Source organism: Lepidochelys kempii, chromosome 11 (genome assembly GCF_965140285.1).
Source record: "Lepidochelys kempii isolate rLepKem1 chromosome 11, rLepKem1.hap1, whole genome shotgun sequence".
In the NCBI taxonomy this organism is placed as follows: Eukaryota; Metazoa; Chordata; order Testudines; family Cheloniidae; genus Lepidochelys; species Lepidochelys kempii.
This window is the reverse complement of record NC_136390.1, coordinates 9,445,212-9,460,810: the sequence shown is the minus strand read 5'-3', so window position 1 is coordinate 9,460,810 and position 15,599 is coordinate 9,445,212. Positions and strand designations below refer to the sequence as shown.

The following is a 15,599-nucleotide window of genomic DNA, read 5'->3' as shown; positions in this document are numbered from 1 at the left end:
TTTACTTTCTTCAGAGTCTCAGATCCTTTTTACCCTCACCAGTCATAGAGCTGCCCATTTAATCAACTAGCACCTCCCATCCAGTACATCCTACGCTTATTGATAGGCTCTCTCGGGCTCTGATTCAGGAAGGTTCTTAAGTATGTTAAGCAAGTGAGTAGTTACAGTGGGACTTACTCATAGGCTTAACATTATTCACATGCTTATCTGCTGTGCTGAATCGGAGCCTTAGCTTTGAGGGAAGTGTTTAGTAGTAAATGGCTTGATTTTCAAATGTGCCCAACTCTTGCAGCTGTCTTGGATGTTCATTAGTGTTGAAAAATCAGACCATTAGAGCCCTGGAAGTTAGGACTCCTGGGTCCTATTCTTGGCTCAGCCACTGACTTGTGTGGTTTCTGAGTAAGTAATTTAGGGCCAGATTGTGACTGGTCTGTGTTGTGTATGCAAGAGAGGGAAGATGCTAGGAGCTCATCTCCTCTTGCGCCACCCCCGGGATAGTCCATGCAGAGGCCATCCACGGGGGCAGGTTTTATGCTCCTCTGAGGGCAAAGACTTTGTGTGGCTAGTAGTGGTAGTGGCGGTAGCCCGCCAAAGGGGCACAGAACCAGGGCCATAGTCCTTTCCTGGCCTCTTTCCCCTTCCCTATTGGCCAGGGGTGTAGCAGCGGATGCCTTCCTTTCTTTGATGGACACCCATGGGATGTACTGTGCCTTGTGAGTTATCATGTCTCTTGGAGATTCTACTGGGCTGGTCAGGCTTCATGCCACGCCCTGCATGGGGGCCTGCCTATAAGATGCAGTGGTGTCCAAAGTGATTTTTTTTTTCTTTTTAAGAGGGCCCCACTTCCCCTGAGTCAAAATAGCAGATTCCGCTTTCTTTCTCTGCATCCATCCACCCGTATCATTTTGTCTCCCCCGGCTCTTTAGTTTTCCCTCATTTTGGAACTTGTCTTCTGTCCAACTGGCCGCCTGCGTTGTGGTCCATATTTTTTTGGAATGGGATCCTGAAGTCAACCCTTCTGGCTGTCTGACCTTTCTGTCTGGATGACTTCTTCTTGCAGACAGACTCCCCTCTGAATCATGACAACCCCTGAAATGTGGCATCTTGTACAGCCACTATTTGTCTTATACCTAAAGTGATCCTATTCACAGCAATGGAGAACTGCAAGGCAAATCCCTGGGAGTTCATGTCATTTTTCTTTTCTGTGGTCCTTCTATTCCAGTCGCTCATTCTGTTTCCCTTGTGTATATCTCTCTCCACCAGCGTAAATGTCTCGTATTTAAATATCACTCATTACATCAGGAAATCAGAATATAAGTTGTTGTTGTTTTCTGGTTGCTTGGATATTGTGTCTAGTGGGTGGCCTCACATCCCAGTATTCTCTTTTGATTTGTAATATCCAAGAGTACAAATGCCTCATACTGCATGCAGGGTTTTTAATCCATTAATAAAGAAAAATGTGTTGCCTGTATCATTCATTCTGTAGTGATCACGTCTGTCGCACTGAGAATATGTGCTAGGCCTAGGGTGCTTAAACCAGGAAGAAGACTGACAGATGAAAAATACATTTCATGAAAGTGTTTGTGATAAATGGATGCCTGTGCAAACTACCTCCATGTGAAGGCTGTCAAGATTTACATGTAAGCATGTGACCCAAGAGTGAACAGTCCTACTTTTAGAGAACCCCATAGTTCCAAGTAAGTGTATTTCTCATGTAGATTATGTTTGGGAGTTTTCCTTTTCACCCGTAGTTCACTCTTAAGCTTCCTGTTCCTGCCCTATATATTTTTTTATCTGAGGCGTCTGTATTTTTGGGTCCTAATTTCATTCACTCCATGATAATCCTACTTATTATAACACCACCTCTCTATCTCCTTCGTAACTTTCTTGGCTTCTGGGCATGGTGGTGTTATTATCAAGTTGGTCTATAGTTCATCTTGTATTGTTCAACATCAGAGTTCAGACATCAGAACCATTAATTCATCAAACAGATGTATGAGTTAGGTTTTGGAAACCTGGAAGGGAATTGAGAAACCAGGAATCTGGCAACAGTTTATATCTGAATTTCTTACTCTATATGGGAAGGATTCTATTTTGTCCTGTTCTGTTATACGTCAAGGGATACTTTGAAGGCCCAGCACTTAACTGATAATATAAAAACAGATTATTTTCTCTGACTCTGTCCTCCTCATCCCTAATATTCTGTTCTTCAATAACGAGGACTGCAAAAATATTCAATTTATTATCACATTCCTTGATGATTCTACAAAATAGTCCCGGTGTGCTGAATGGTAATTTTTCTATTACCGTGGCTCTGTTTGCACTGTCCCCAGCCTCCTCCATATGTGAGCAGGAACTATAAACATTTATAAGACTCTGCACTCAAAGGCATGCATACGACATACTTTTGCAAATATGAACATCCTGCTGAGTACTGAGGATGGAGCAAACAGGCAGAGTAGGTGACAGCACTAAGGTATGTGCAGCTCTGCAGCCTGGCCATCCAAAACAAAGCTAAAGGACCTGATTTTAGTCCAGGCACTGTGAACAGTTCCTTCAGGGCCTTTCCTAACTACTCATTTAAAAGTAGCTACTCTCGTTTCCAAAGACTAGTACAGTGAAAAGACTCTGTACAGTCATTAATTATTTCAAGATAAATTCACAAAGCTTAATTGTAATTCAGGTTCTCTTTGTTACATGTACAAATGTGATACAGTGCATTCTTTGTTATGTAGAACTAATTTATAAATTATGACTCATTGGCATGTTGCTACCATATCCAAATAAAATAGAGTTTACAAAGGAATAATCCAGTTACGGTTTACATGAGGCAGTTTTATTGTTCACTTTTTACCCCGAACTTAAATTATTCAAGAATTTACTCTTAACTGATAGGTTAAGTATCCCTCAAAGGGCCCAATCCTGCTCTCCTTATTCAGGCATAACTCCCACTGACGTTGGTGGGCCACTTTTTGATCTTGGTTACTGATCTCAATACATCTTCAATGGAGTGACTGTGGAATTATCAGCAGAATTATCAGTGTGCCTGAGATCAGAATCTGGCCCAATGAGAGTTTTGTTGGGGAAAGGAGTGCACGACAAGGACTTTTGTGAAGTGTATTTCTGTTTTTAGATATGTTGGGCAATTAAAATTAAGCAGCTTTTGGTAAAAGGACAGAAACCATTAAAACCCATGTTGTCTTAAAATTAAAACTGCTTTGTAACCCTCTCTATTCACAGTATCTTTCAAGGGGGAATTTACCTCTGTAAATCTCTACACTGCAATGTCTTGTTTTCCCCTAAAAATTTGATCATGAGAAAACTATCCTTGCAAAAGCCCAAACACACATAGAAATGGCTTTCTCTTTTGTGACAATTTTTAAAAAAATTCTGATCATGTTACAAACGCTTCCCCCTTCTTCTAAAAGGCTGTTTTTTTTTTTTGTAATTAAGCAAATATTCTTCCAGAAAGGTTTCTTTTAGCCTCAGCTGTTTTGCATGCTTCTGTAGCAGTAGAGCTCAGCCACTCTTTTAAATGAATGAAGATCTCCTGCTCTACTCAAATTACAAAGCTTGGATTGCCTGAGAGACAAACATACTGTGCCAGCCAGACATTCAATGGTGCTGAAACTTCCAGTTAAAAAAACAGCTCAGCATGTGACACAGTTGGTTTGTGAAAAGCCTGAGGTGGCTGTAGCAGATGATAATTACTAATGTAATAATTACCTTAACTAACAGAAATGTGACTTGCCTTGATAAGCTGTCTGTCCTCATTAAACTTGTTCACCTTCTCTGAAACTCTCCATGCTGCATGCTAGCACGGAGCAGCCGTATCCCCCGACCCAGCATGAGTCAGGGGTGCAGCCGCGATACCAGCCGTGAGAGCAGTCGAGATACAAGCCCTGCTCGGGGCTTCCCTCCACTTGGTGAGTACATGTAGGCATTGGAGCTTTAAGGGTCAATTTCCCTTTCCCCTTTCTGATTATCTGTCCAAGACACTGCCAGGTGGAATGAGCTTGTTTCCTTCCTCTGTTCACTTCCTTACACTCCCCCTTTCCAGCCCTGCTTCCTTTCTGTTCTCTTCTGCATGTTTCAATTCTGGTTCTCAATGTTTTCTTTTAGTAGAAAGTCCCTTGATCCTGAACTCCTGTGATAATTTAAATTTCTTTAAGTCCATTTGTACAGACCTCTGCTATGTTTCACCTAAAAAGACTGTTCCAGTGTTTTGATGGATAACTATAAAAGCAATCCTACTTGTACAGCTCAGAGTATGGTTAGCAGCACCACAAACCCTACTGCAGAGTGACTTTAATTATACATGAACTGATCTGAAAGCTAGATACAAAAAGAGAAACAATAATTTCACACTAAACCTCAGTTAAGAGATCAAAATTCTTTTTATTTAAAGGTTCTATACAGCGCCATCAGCCACTGATTCGTAAGTTGGATATGCCATTCTGATGGAAATTCTCCTCAAGTGTGAGCCTCTTTAGTGCTCTGAAAGGCTGAGGACTGAAATTAGCATGGTCATTCAGTTTAAACGTACAGTACAAATATAAAATATCATTACGGTTTATCATATGCAGCCATTTTTGTTCTTCATAGGGCTGAAATGGCAGGATAGTTAATGTTTCTGATCAAATGTCATTTCATATCCAACAGAATACATCACCTGTTGTACAAAAGCTTTGTTTATCATCTCAGGACAAAATACAGTTGATCTCTGAGGCCTCTCTGTTTACATAGCAATTCTATAGCTGTGGGTTTGGTTTTCAAATTGGGGGAAAGAAATTATTATGGATTCCATCTGGCAGGCTTGGTATATGCAAAAGCTGTAGGATCTATCTTTATAACTGGTAACAAAGTACAATTGTATGGAGTAATATGTAAGTGGAGCCGGAATACACATTTGGGCTTGATTTCACTTTAATTTACAGAATTGGAAGCAAGAGTTATATAAGTAAATGAACTGAGCTCTCTGTGGATTATGTGCTCCAGTCAGACCGGGAAGGGAGGTAAAACAAGATGGGCGAAATGCTCCTCTTTGGTCCTCAGCTCTGTTAATTTCTCTCTTCCTGTGTTTGTATAGCATGTGGGGGAGAGTGAAACATGAAAGTCAAGATTTGCAGTGTAGATCTGAGGATATTTGGCTCAGTGATAGGAAGAAAAGTACTCTTGGCAGTGTGCGGTATTGGGGGGTACTATGCTAATTCCATTAACTTGCCATTACTCTGAAATTTCATTGACAATTGACTAACTTGTTATACTTCCTGATTGATCTTGTCTTTGGAACTGAATTATGAACAGTATAAGTGGTGTTGCCATTATTGGTTTTATCATTTAATCTCCGGCTATTTCTTTAGGACTTGATCCAACTCTCAGTACAGTCAGTGGAAAGACTCAGATTGTCATCCATGGGAGTTGGATGCTTCTGCTCCCCTTTGAAATCAATGCCAAAATTCTCATGGACTTTAATGGAAGTAGACTGGAACCCTTAGCTTAATCTGAAAAAGGGTATTCCATAAGAGGCTTCATTAGGAAATTTTTTTCCCCCTCTCATGCTTTCCCCTGATACTTTGCTAACTAGTCAAAATGTTAATGTGGACTGGGATACTTGAGGTTCCCATCCCAATACTTTGGACTTTTTTTCATTAGATAATGTAGGTAAAAAAAATTGAGTTTGAAAGGGGAACTGTGAAAACTTTTCCCTTTTTTTTTTTTTTTTTTTGAACATCTCTTTACAAAACTGATTTAGATCTGAAATAATTATGGATGAAATTTACCCTGAAAGAAATGGACCAAGTCCTGCAATCCTCAGTCAGGGTTAGTAGTCTTGTTGAAGTCAATGGTATTACATGCACATTATTAAAAATGAGGGGAGCAGGGAGAGAATGTAAATATTTAAACCAAATTATTTGAAAATCACTCTCAAGCCAAGCTGTGAGATCAAGATTGCAGGTAACACACAGAACTGTTGTTGAGATAGGGTCTGATCAAAGCACATTAAACTAAGTCAATGGAAAGATTTCTGTTGTCTTTACTGGGCTTTGGATCAGACCAATAAGAACATGTGCCCCGTAGCTGAGGTCAGAATTGGAGCCTGTGTGTTTGGTGACTTTCCTCACAACATTTCTGTTGTTTGGGTTTTTTTCTCATCTTGATCTGTAGATCTAGAATGTGACCTTTGAACTATCGCAGGGAGTTTTCAGTGATTTCTACATACAGGATGAGCAAACAGTAGTTCTTAAGGCATCAGCATGGATATCTTTGTTGATGCCATTTTCTGGCACTGCATCATGAATCTGACCTTTCTCGGACCCCTATGTTCAGATCACAGCTACTTCTGTTTTGAATAATGTGCTTTACCCAGAATAAATTACATTACCACAAAAGATTTTGAAAAAGAAACTGAAGTAGTGAGTTAGTATCTCTGTATTCATATTTCAAGTAGGTTCTGATGCACGGTAAGTATTTGGCCACACATTGCTCAGATATTTATCAATTTTTGAAGTTTTATCAATATTTGAAGATAATTGGACACACAAAGCTATCCTATACTACACCAGTGTGTTTATGAAGAGGGCCCCTTGGTTGGCATTCTATAAAGTAACTACTGGTATGATCATACATATCCAGTTGTGAGAAGGTGTTGGTGCTAGTGAAAATATACAGGCATACATTGAAATGCAGTGTTTTATTTGGAGGTGGGGGTTGATCTGAATGAAAAATGTCATATTAAATGTGTGTGGTTATTGTATTCAAAATAAAACAACTGCATAAAATTGCCACCTTCTTATTCACTTCTGCCCCCATTGGGTTAAGTAGTATCCTGGTGGTGTGCTCATCAAACTCCCATTGATAGCCATGCGATTTTATGAGTTTGGCCAAAGGGAAAGTGTCTACTTGCTTTACTGTGCACGGCAAGGTTTTTGCTTTGCTAGCAGCAACTGAAGAATGAGATGGTTTCCTGATCTGACTCAGGAGACTACCACAAAATCACCAGCTCTGTTCTGTCTACAGAATCTTAATTGCTGGTGAGAAGTGGCAGATGCCAGCTTAATAATCAGAGGCCATGCTGAGTTTATGGGGCTAGCAGATAGAAGGGATCACCTTTTGATTTATAAATGGAGCCAATTTGATATTGGAGCCAGTGAGAGATAATAAATAAGCAGCGCAGTAGATACTACTTTTGTAGTTCTGTTTCTAAGGTCAATTATAAAAAGAAAAGGAGGACTTGTGGCACCATAGAGACTAACAAATTTATTTGAGCAGAAGCTTTCGTGAGCTATAGCTCACTTCATCGGATGCATACAGTGGAAAATACAGTGGGGAGATTTTATATACACAGAGAACTTGAAACAATGGGTGTTACCGTACAGACTGTAACAAGAGTGATCAGGAAAGGTGAGCTATTACCAGCAGGAGAGCAGGGGAGAGGGGAACCTTTTGTAGTTATAATCAAGGTGGGCCATTTCCAGCAGTTTACAAGAACAGTTTCTGACCAAATGTCATTTCATATCCAACAGAATACATCACCTGTTGTACAAAAGCTTTGTTTGTTTGGAGGGGAAATAAACAAGGGGAAATAGTTTTACTTTGTGTAATGACACATCCACTCCCAGTCTTTATTCAAGCCTAAGTTAATTGTATCCAATTTGCAAATTAATTCCAATTCAGCAGTCTCTCGCTGGAGTCTGTTTTTGAAGTTTTTTTGTTGAAGAATTGCCACTTTTAGGTGTGTAATCGAGTGACCAAAGAGATGGAAGTGTTCTCCGACTGGTTTTTGAATGTTACAATTCTTGACGTCTGATTTGTGTCCATTTATTCTTTTACGTCGAGACTGTCCAGTTTGGCCAATGCACATGGCAGAGGGGCATTGCTGGCACATGATGGTATATATCACATTGGTAGATGTGCAGGTGAACAAGCCTCTGATAGTGTGGCTGATGTGATTAGGCCCCTGAATAGATATGTGGACAGTTGGCAACGGGCTTTGTTGCAAGGATAGGTTCCTGGGTTAGTGTTTTTGTTGTGTGGTGTGTGGTTGCTGGTGAGTATTTGCTTCAGGTTGGGCTGTCCGTAAGCAAGGACTGGCCTGTCTCCCAAGATCTGTGAGAGTGATGGGTCATCCTTCAGGATAGGTTGTAGATCCTTGATGATGCGTTGGAGAGGTTTTAGTTGGGAGTTGAAGGTGATGGCTAGTGGCGTTCTGTTATTTTCTTTGTTGGGCCTGCCCTGTAGTAGGTGACTTCTGGGTACTCTTCTGGCTCTGTCAATCTGTTTCTTCACTTCAGCAGGTGGGTATTGTTGTAAGAACGCTTGATAGGGATCCTGTAGGTGTTTGTCTCTGTCTGAGGGGTTGGAGCAAATGTGGTTGTATCGTAGAGCTTGGCTGTAGACAATGGATCATGTGGTGTGGTCTGGATGAAAGCTGGAGACATGTAGGTAAGTACAGCGGTCAGTAGGTTTCCGGTATAGGGTGGTGTTTATGTGACCATTGTTTATTAGCACCGTAGTGTCCAGGAAGTGGATCTCTTGTGTGGACTGGTCCAGGCTGAGGTTGACGGTGGGATGGAAATTGTTGAAATCATGGTGGAATTCCTCAAGGGCTTCTTTTCCATGGGTCCAGATGATGAAGAGGTCATCAATGTAGCACAAGTAGAGCAGGGGCATTAGGGGGCGAGAGCTGAGGAAGCGTTGTTCTAAATCAGCCGTAAAAATGTTGGCATACTCTGGGGCCATGCAGGTACCCACAGCAGTGCTGCTGATTTGAAGGTATACATTGTCCCCAAATGTGAAATAGTTATGGTGAGGACAAAGTCACAAAGTTCAGCCACCAGGTTAGCCGTGACATCATCGGGGATATTGTTCCTGACGGCTTGTAGTCCATCTTTGTGTGGAATGTTGGTGTAGAGGGCTTCTACATCCATAGTGGCCAGGATGGTGTTTTCAGGAAGATCACCGATGGATTGTAGTTTCCTCAGGAAGTCAGTGGTGTCTCGAAGATAGCTGGGAGTGCTGGTAGCGTTGGGCCTGAGGAGGGAGTCTACATAGCCAGACAATCCTGCTGTCAGGGTGCCAATGCCTGAGATGATGGGGCGTCCAGGATTTCCAGGTTTATGGATCTTGGGTAGCAGATAGAATACCCCTGGTCGGAGTTCCAGGGGTGTGTCTGTGCAGATTTGTTCTTGTGCTTTTTCAGGGAGTTTCTTGAGCAAATGCTGTAGTTTCTTTTGGTAACCCTCAGTGGGATCAGAGGGTAACAGCTTGTAGAAAGTGGTGTTGGAGAGCTGCCGAGCAGCCTCTTGTTCATATTCCGACCTATTCATGATGACGATAGCACCTCCTTTGTCAGCCTTTTTGATTATGATGATGCTGCTGTTTTGTATAAACTTACTGGATGGAGAATGCCTGGTTTCAGCAGCAACTTATTACATTCAGTGGCGTTATGTTGGTACTGGTGTATGCCATAAGTTTTCCTTTTAGTGAAAGTATGTTAGATGAAACCTCAAAAATATATGGGTGGAAATACTTCCTTCAGGTCCTTGATCTAAAGATAAATACATTGGGCTAGATCCTCAACTGCTGTAGATTGGCCGTGTTCCATTGAATTCAGTGACGCTGTGCTGATTTATGGCAGCTGAAGATCTGACCCATACATTGATTATTAAGTTATATACTACAAAATATTTATACAAATTGTTTCACTTTATATTTGATTACTTTTATTACATAGATGAAAAATAGTTAATTTAAAATGTAACATTGGATGTGGTAGCCTGGGGATTATCACTTCAGTGAGTAAATTTTGTTATAGAAACCACTACAGAAAAAAATAGACAGAAAATTCCAGTGCAATAAGAAACGAGCACAATTGTGGTACAACCAATTTATTTGTCTACTTTTGTGTATTTTCACTGAAATGACTGTCATAAATTGGAATAAGTGCCTCAAGTCATAAACTTTCTGCTGTGGAATTATTACCTGAAAGAAGTGTACATACATCAGTTTAAGCCAAAACTATGTGACTCAGCCAGAGTATTCTTACTGAATTCAGTAACGTTTTCATGGAAACAGTAATTAACACAGTGTTTTTAACACAGTGTTGTGACACAAGTACCTCTTGATGCCAACTCGCAGAGTGCACTGGGGTGCAATGGGATACAGGGGTCTCCGGGGTACACCAACATAATGTCATGGAAGAACTCTATTGAAAGGCTATGTCATGCTGGTGGTCCTAGCCATTGTGAGATACAACTACAGAGAATATGCTCCTCACATATCTTGAGACCAACTCCTCCAGACAGGTGTCTCCCACTCCCACACCCCTATCTCCAGAGGGTACCATTGTGTACTGTATGTCATAAAATAGTACTCTGATAGCATTCAAAGTCAATGATAATGAAGAGCTGGCAGAGACTTGAGAAGGAAACTAAGGCCTGGTCTACACTACAAAGTTAGGTTAAACTAACTACATAGCTTAAGGCTGTGGAAATCTTCCCACCCCTGTGCGACGCAGTTAAGCTGACCTAAAGTAGACTCCTTTAGGTCAATGGAAGAATTCTTTCATCAACCTAGCTACTGCCTCTTGGAGAGATTGATTTACTACAGTGACAGAAGACCCCCTTCCATCACCGTAGTAAGTTTCTACACTACAGCGGCACACCGTCAGCTGTGCCGCTGTAGCGTTTCTAGTGTAGACAGTACCCTAACAGGGAGAGGTAAGCAGCAGGTGTGGGGAGGAAACCCTATCTTGAGGTGTACATCAAAGGTCTGTTCTTGTGTATTTAGGTTTTTATTTGAATCTCTATTCTTTCTTACATACATTTGTTTGTTTTATAATTGAACTCAGGTGCTGTGCATATTACAGGAGCATGGTCTAAGATGAAACTGGTAAACGATGGTGAACTTTTCTTTGGGGAACAGATGATCTGGGATTTCTCTGGGTATCCCGTGATCATGGGCTGGGTACCACAGAGAGGCACTTCAAAAGTATTCAGGGGCTGGATTGCATCTGTTGTCAACCTGGAAGGCAAAGACAAGGCTGGTATAGCCCAGAGGAGAGTGCTTGAGTAGCTGACAGGCTGTTTGTGTTAGGGAGCTAACACCTAGTGGGTACTGGTAAGATTCTCTCACTCTGGAGGCAGGTGTAACAAGGTGACTTTCAGTCCTGGGTGCTCCGAGAAGTGTCCCAACTGTCATTTTACTCACATTGTAAAGATTAACTTAAATGCCACTGGACTCTACTAAATATAAAAATCCTGTGGTAACCTAATGTTTTGGTCATATCACACTAAAAGCCTGATCTTTCAAGTGGCTTCACATGGCCCCCATGATGTCACTGGGGCTGTATGCAAGTGTAAATATCTGCCCGCACTCAGCAGCTTGCAGGACTGGGATCTAAATTAGGAAATGTGGAACATAAAGTTCCCGCAGTAATGTTAACTTGGCCACATTGCTCAAGTATAGGTATTTTGTATTCCTTTGTTTCTTCTTAGGCCCTGATCCTGCAGGAAGATCCGTATATGTATAAGGAGGGTCTGCCTTGTGGAGCTTAATATGTAACTCTTTACTGATCCTGCAAACCTTACTTTCATTAGTCATTTTTGATATCAGTGCTTACTTGAATAAATGCATAGGGCCTTAGGCTCCATTTTTATAGACTGCATTGCACACCCTGAATACCTTATGGCCAAGTTCCCATTGCTTTGAGAAACTTTTTTTTCCTTTCTCATTTTTGTATGTAATTTTAATGTTACATTTACAAATGTTTGGCAATTAAATAGAAAAACTCCTTTAAATTCTTGTAATGTGCATATATGTGCACTATTGACAATGTGATGTAGCATTATAAATTAAGAGCCATGTTCAAATGTAACTTTCTTCAAGTATTAATAGCGACAATCGAAGAATAAGGCCTTCAGTAGAACTATTGTATTGACTGAGAATTACTCATATGAGCGGAGTACAGAATTGGGCCTTTCTTTTAGAGTTTCTAGATTTATGTGTTTTTGAGTTATATGAGCACAGCATTGCTAGATATATGAGAAAAAGCTCTTTAAAAACACTGGCATAATTCAGAAATGGCTGAACAAAATTTTTTCCAACATTCAAAAACAAATCACCTTTGTGCTGAAACTAAGAATGGAAAACTTCTGCTCTAAAGGAATTTGTCAAAGAAGTTATGAACCACTGAAAATCAGGGGCTAAAATGGAAGGTGGAATTCAGTCTTAACTCCAGCCATTGCTACTATATAAAGGTCTGTTGCTATAACATTTTGAGTATGTGTGTATATATATTACACTCTCTACGCACACATACATATATGTATGTATATAATATATTTATATAAACACAATAACTATGTGCAAAAATGTTACAATATAGCTGTCATAGCCACAATGGCTAGAGAGAGAGAGAGTGTGTGTGTGTGTAAAACTAAAATATTTAACAAAAGAGCTGTGCTCAGTGGCTTATTTATTTCCCGGTTTGACTCCTTACACTTTTGTGACAACTCATTCTACTGAAATTGGTCTTGTCATTGACATTGTTTCTTGTACATAGAGTAGAATATTGTGAGAAATATTTTCAAGCACAATTTCTAATCATTCCTCTTGGCTTCACTTTGGGATTTAGATTGATCACATCTAAATCCTGTTACGGGGTTAAATGTTCCACATTCTCATACTAGCTGTTTTTAGGTTCTGTGGTTCTGGAACATGACTGACACTCACCAGTCTTTGCTGAACTGCACACAATTTGGTATTCTTAAAAACAATGTATTTGTTTGTCACACATTGTGTTTGTGGTTGTGGGGAAAGGAGGAAGCTGCCGATGGAGATTTTGCCTTGGGGCTTGCACTGTACTTGTTGTGCATTCATACGCGGCGGCATTTCCTTTCACTATAAAACACCCATGTTGGTAGTAATCGTGTGCATCCCTTTTGGACTGTGGCATTTTCTGTCTTGGGTACTTGTGTGTTAATCTTGTGGGTGTTGCCATTCCTTTTACTTGCAGCTTCTCGACGTCATTCCAGGTCCACTAGTGCTCTCTCCACTGCTGATTCTGTTGGGCAGTCAGGTGAACAAGTGCTAACTGCATGAATCTGCTTCTTAATATTAGTCTTGTTTACAACCATTTTAACATTTGCTGTCATGCATATCAGCCAGCACTTGGCATGTGCTTTTCATTACTGTGGGGTTTTGGTTTAACATGCTTTTTTATTTTAATTTATTGAATGTTTTTAATTTTGTTTATGTACTTTAGGAACATCATGAGCCGTGTACAAACAAACCAAGGGTGATCCAGGGCATTCTTAATTCCACCCTGCAAATGGATCAGCTGTGTAACGTGAGATAGATCCTCAGGGATGCTGAGCACTCACAACTCCCATTTATGTCAATGGGAGTTGCAGGTGATTGGGATCGGACCCTTACTGGTCAGATCCTGCATATTGCTGAGTATTCCCAAATCCCACTCAGTACCTTGCAGGATCAAACCCCAGATGCACAAAATCAACACAAAATTAGCACTGGATGGGCTTTTTAAATAAAAATGGCAAATGTAACATTTTCCAATATATAATTTTTTAAGGCCTGGTCCAAATCTCACTCAAGCCAAGGGAAAGACTCCCTTTAAAGTCCCTGTGCTTGTGCTCACACTATTAATATTTAGATTTTAATGGGATAAATCCTGAGATTCTTACCCACCTTTTACTCAAACAAAATTCCCATTGAATGTGTGGGCCAAATCTTCAGATATTGAACATGTGCAACTGCCTTTGAAATCAATTGATTTCAGTGGGAGTTTTTCTTTAATAAGAGCTGGGTGAGGACTTCAAGATTTGGTGCAGTGGGAGTTTAGCTGGCAAGAACTGAGTGAGGAGTTAGCCCAGTATTTTAGCTGCAAAGTTGTCCTTTTCATAAAGCAGAGTGGAGGCATTAATGACATTGCCAATCATTTATCTGTCCCCATTTTGATAGGGTGTTTTGAAATTCTCCTTAACTTAGGGTGAGGTTGAATTAAATGACTGTTATTTAACCCAAACCCTCAAAATTGATTTTTTTAATCTAGTGATTCTATAAAAAAATAATTATAAGTTGAACTGACTTTGACCTTGAGAATTTTTTAGGCCACAGTTCAAATTTGATGCATTTCACAGAATAATTGAAAGAACTGAAAAATTACATTTCACTGTAATAAAGGTGAAGGTCTAGACTACATGTTCCTTTTCCACTTCTTATGATATATTCTACATTTTTAGCTCCTGTAAATTTGCACAAAGTTTGATCAAACACAACACAGTAAATAACCTTTGTCCTTGAGAAGACTAAAGCCAGTGGGAATTTTGCCTCCATACAGATGATAAAATCAAGCCACAAATAGACCTAACTTCCCCTTTTAAAAATGAACTAAAGCTGGAATTTTCAAAGGGGCCTAAGTGAGTTTTGCTGTCAAATGCCAATGAATGTCCTTGGGAATTGAGTGCCCAGTCCCCTTAGTCATCTTTGAAAACCTCAGCCATCATCAAATAGCGAGCAATCCCACTAAATAGCATGAAACCAAGTGGCATAGACTTTTAAATCCTATGTATCTTGCTCACATAAGAAGTCCCACTGAAATCAGTTACCTCTTGGAAGAATAAGGTTTAATCCTTAAGCAGGTTTCAGACAAACTGTTCTGAATTGTAGATAAGACATTTTACTAGTCTTTCAGTCTAACTAGAGTTCTTCACTGCAACTGAAAAAAAAGGTGTCTGAAATTGAGATTGTTATAGCTCCACTCATGTAGCTCTTAAACATGTATAATTTCCATTGAAATAAAAGGGAGATTACATGCTCAAAGACAGCAAGATTACTGGTTTAAGCTTACTTCATATTACAAAGCTGTACACAGCTTGGAAACACTGGCCCCAGTCCTGCTTTGGCAGTGTCAAAGATGGCCCTTGCAGAATACCCTGATTGTTAGGGGGGGTGTTTCTTAGCCAGTCCAGAGCAAGTGTAGTGGCTCAGGCAAGGGGAGCAAATATGCATGACCAGAGCACATAGTACTCTGGATATTCTGTGCCAACGTAATGATGCGGGGTCTGCTCTCAGTTGTGCCAGCAGTCAGGCATGTCCCCAACACAGCCCAGAATTAGGGAGATGCAAAAACATCACCTTTGACGCATGTCCCACCTCATTTCTGCACTTGATGCAGGAACAGAGTATCAGGGAATTGGGGCCCAATGTGTTCTGTGTTACATTATTCAGTGACCTTTAAATCTGTATCTCAGAGATTCCAGCAGTACTCTTGGAGCAAGATATATGCCAGCATGCCACATTGTACTTATTCTGATTTGTTTAAAAACAGCTCCCTTTTGTTTATGTTTATGCCGGGTAATTTAAACTGGTTTACAACTGAATTATTTTGTCATTCTGTTGTTCATTAAATACAGAAACTGTCTTCCCTTTTCTAATGCAACGCTAAATTAACTTACAAACCAATGACACTCAAAGTGCTATGTGATGATACCAAGAGACCGAATTCTGCTCTCAGTACCACCTTAGCAATGCTGCTTAAATCCGTTAGGTTTGCACAGATATAACTGAGAACACAA

General features: G+C 40.3%; 1 protein-coding gene across 1 annotated transcript in view; it reads left to right on the top strand.

The window, feature by feature from the left end:
- Positions 1 to 15,599, top strand: part of CLASP1 (cytoplasmic linker associated protein 1) — a 267,031-nt gene that overhangs the window by 172,105 nt on the left and 79,327 nt on the right. The window contains exons 23-24 of the mRNA XM_073305074.2: positions 3,819 to 3,926; positions 13,019 to 13,081. Coding sequence (XP_073161175.1) covers positions 3,819 to 3,926; positions 13,019 to 13,081 — 171 coding nt within the window. The remainder of the gene's footprint in view (positions 1 to 3,818; positions 3,927 to 13,018; positions 13,082 to 15,599) is intronic.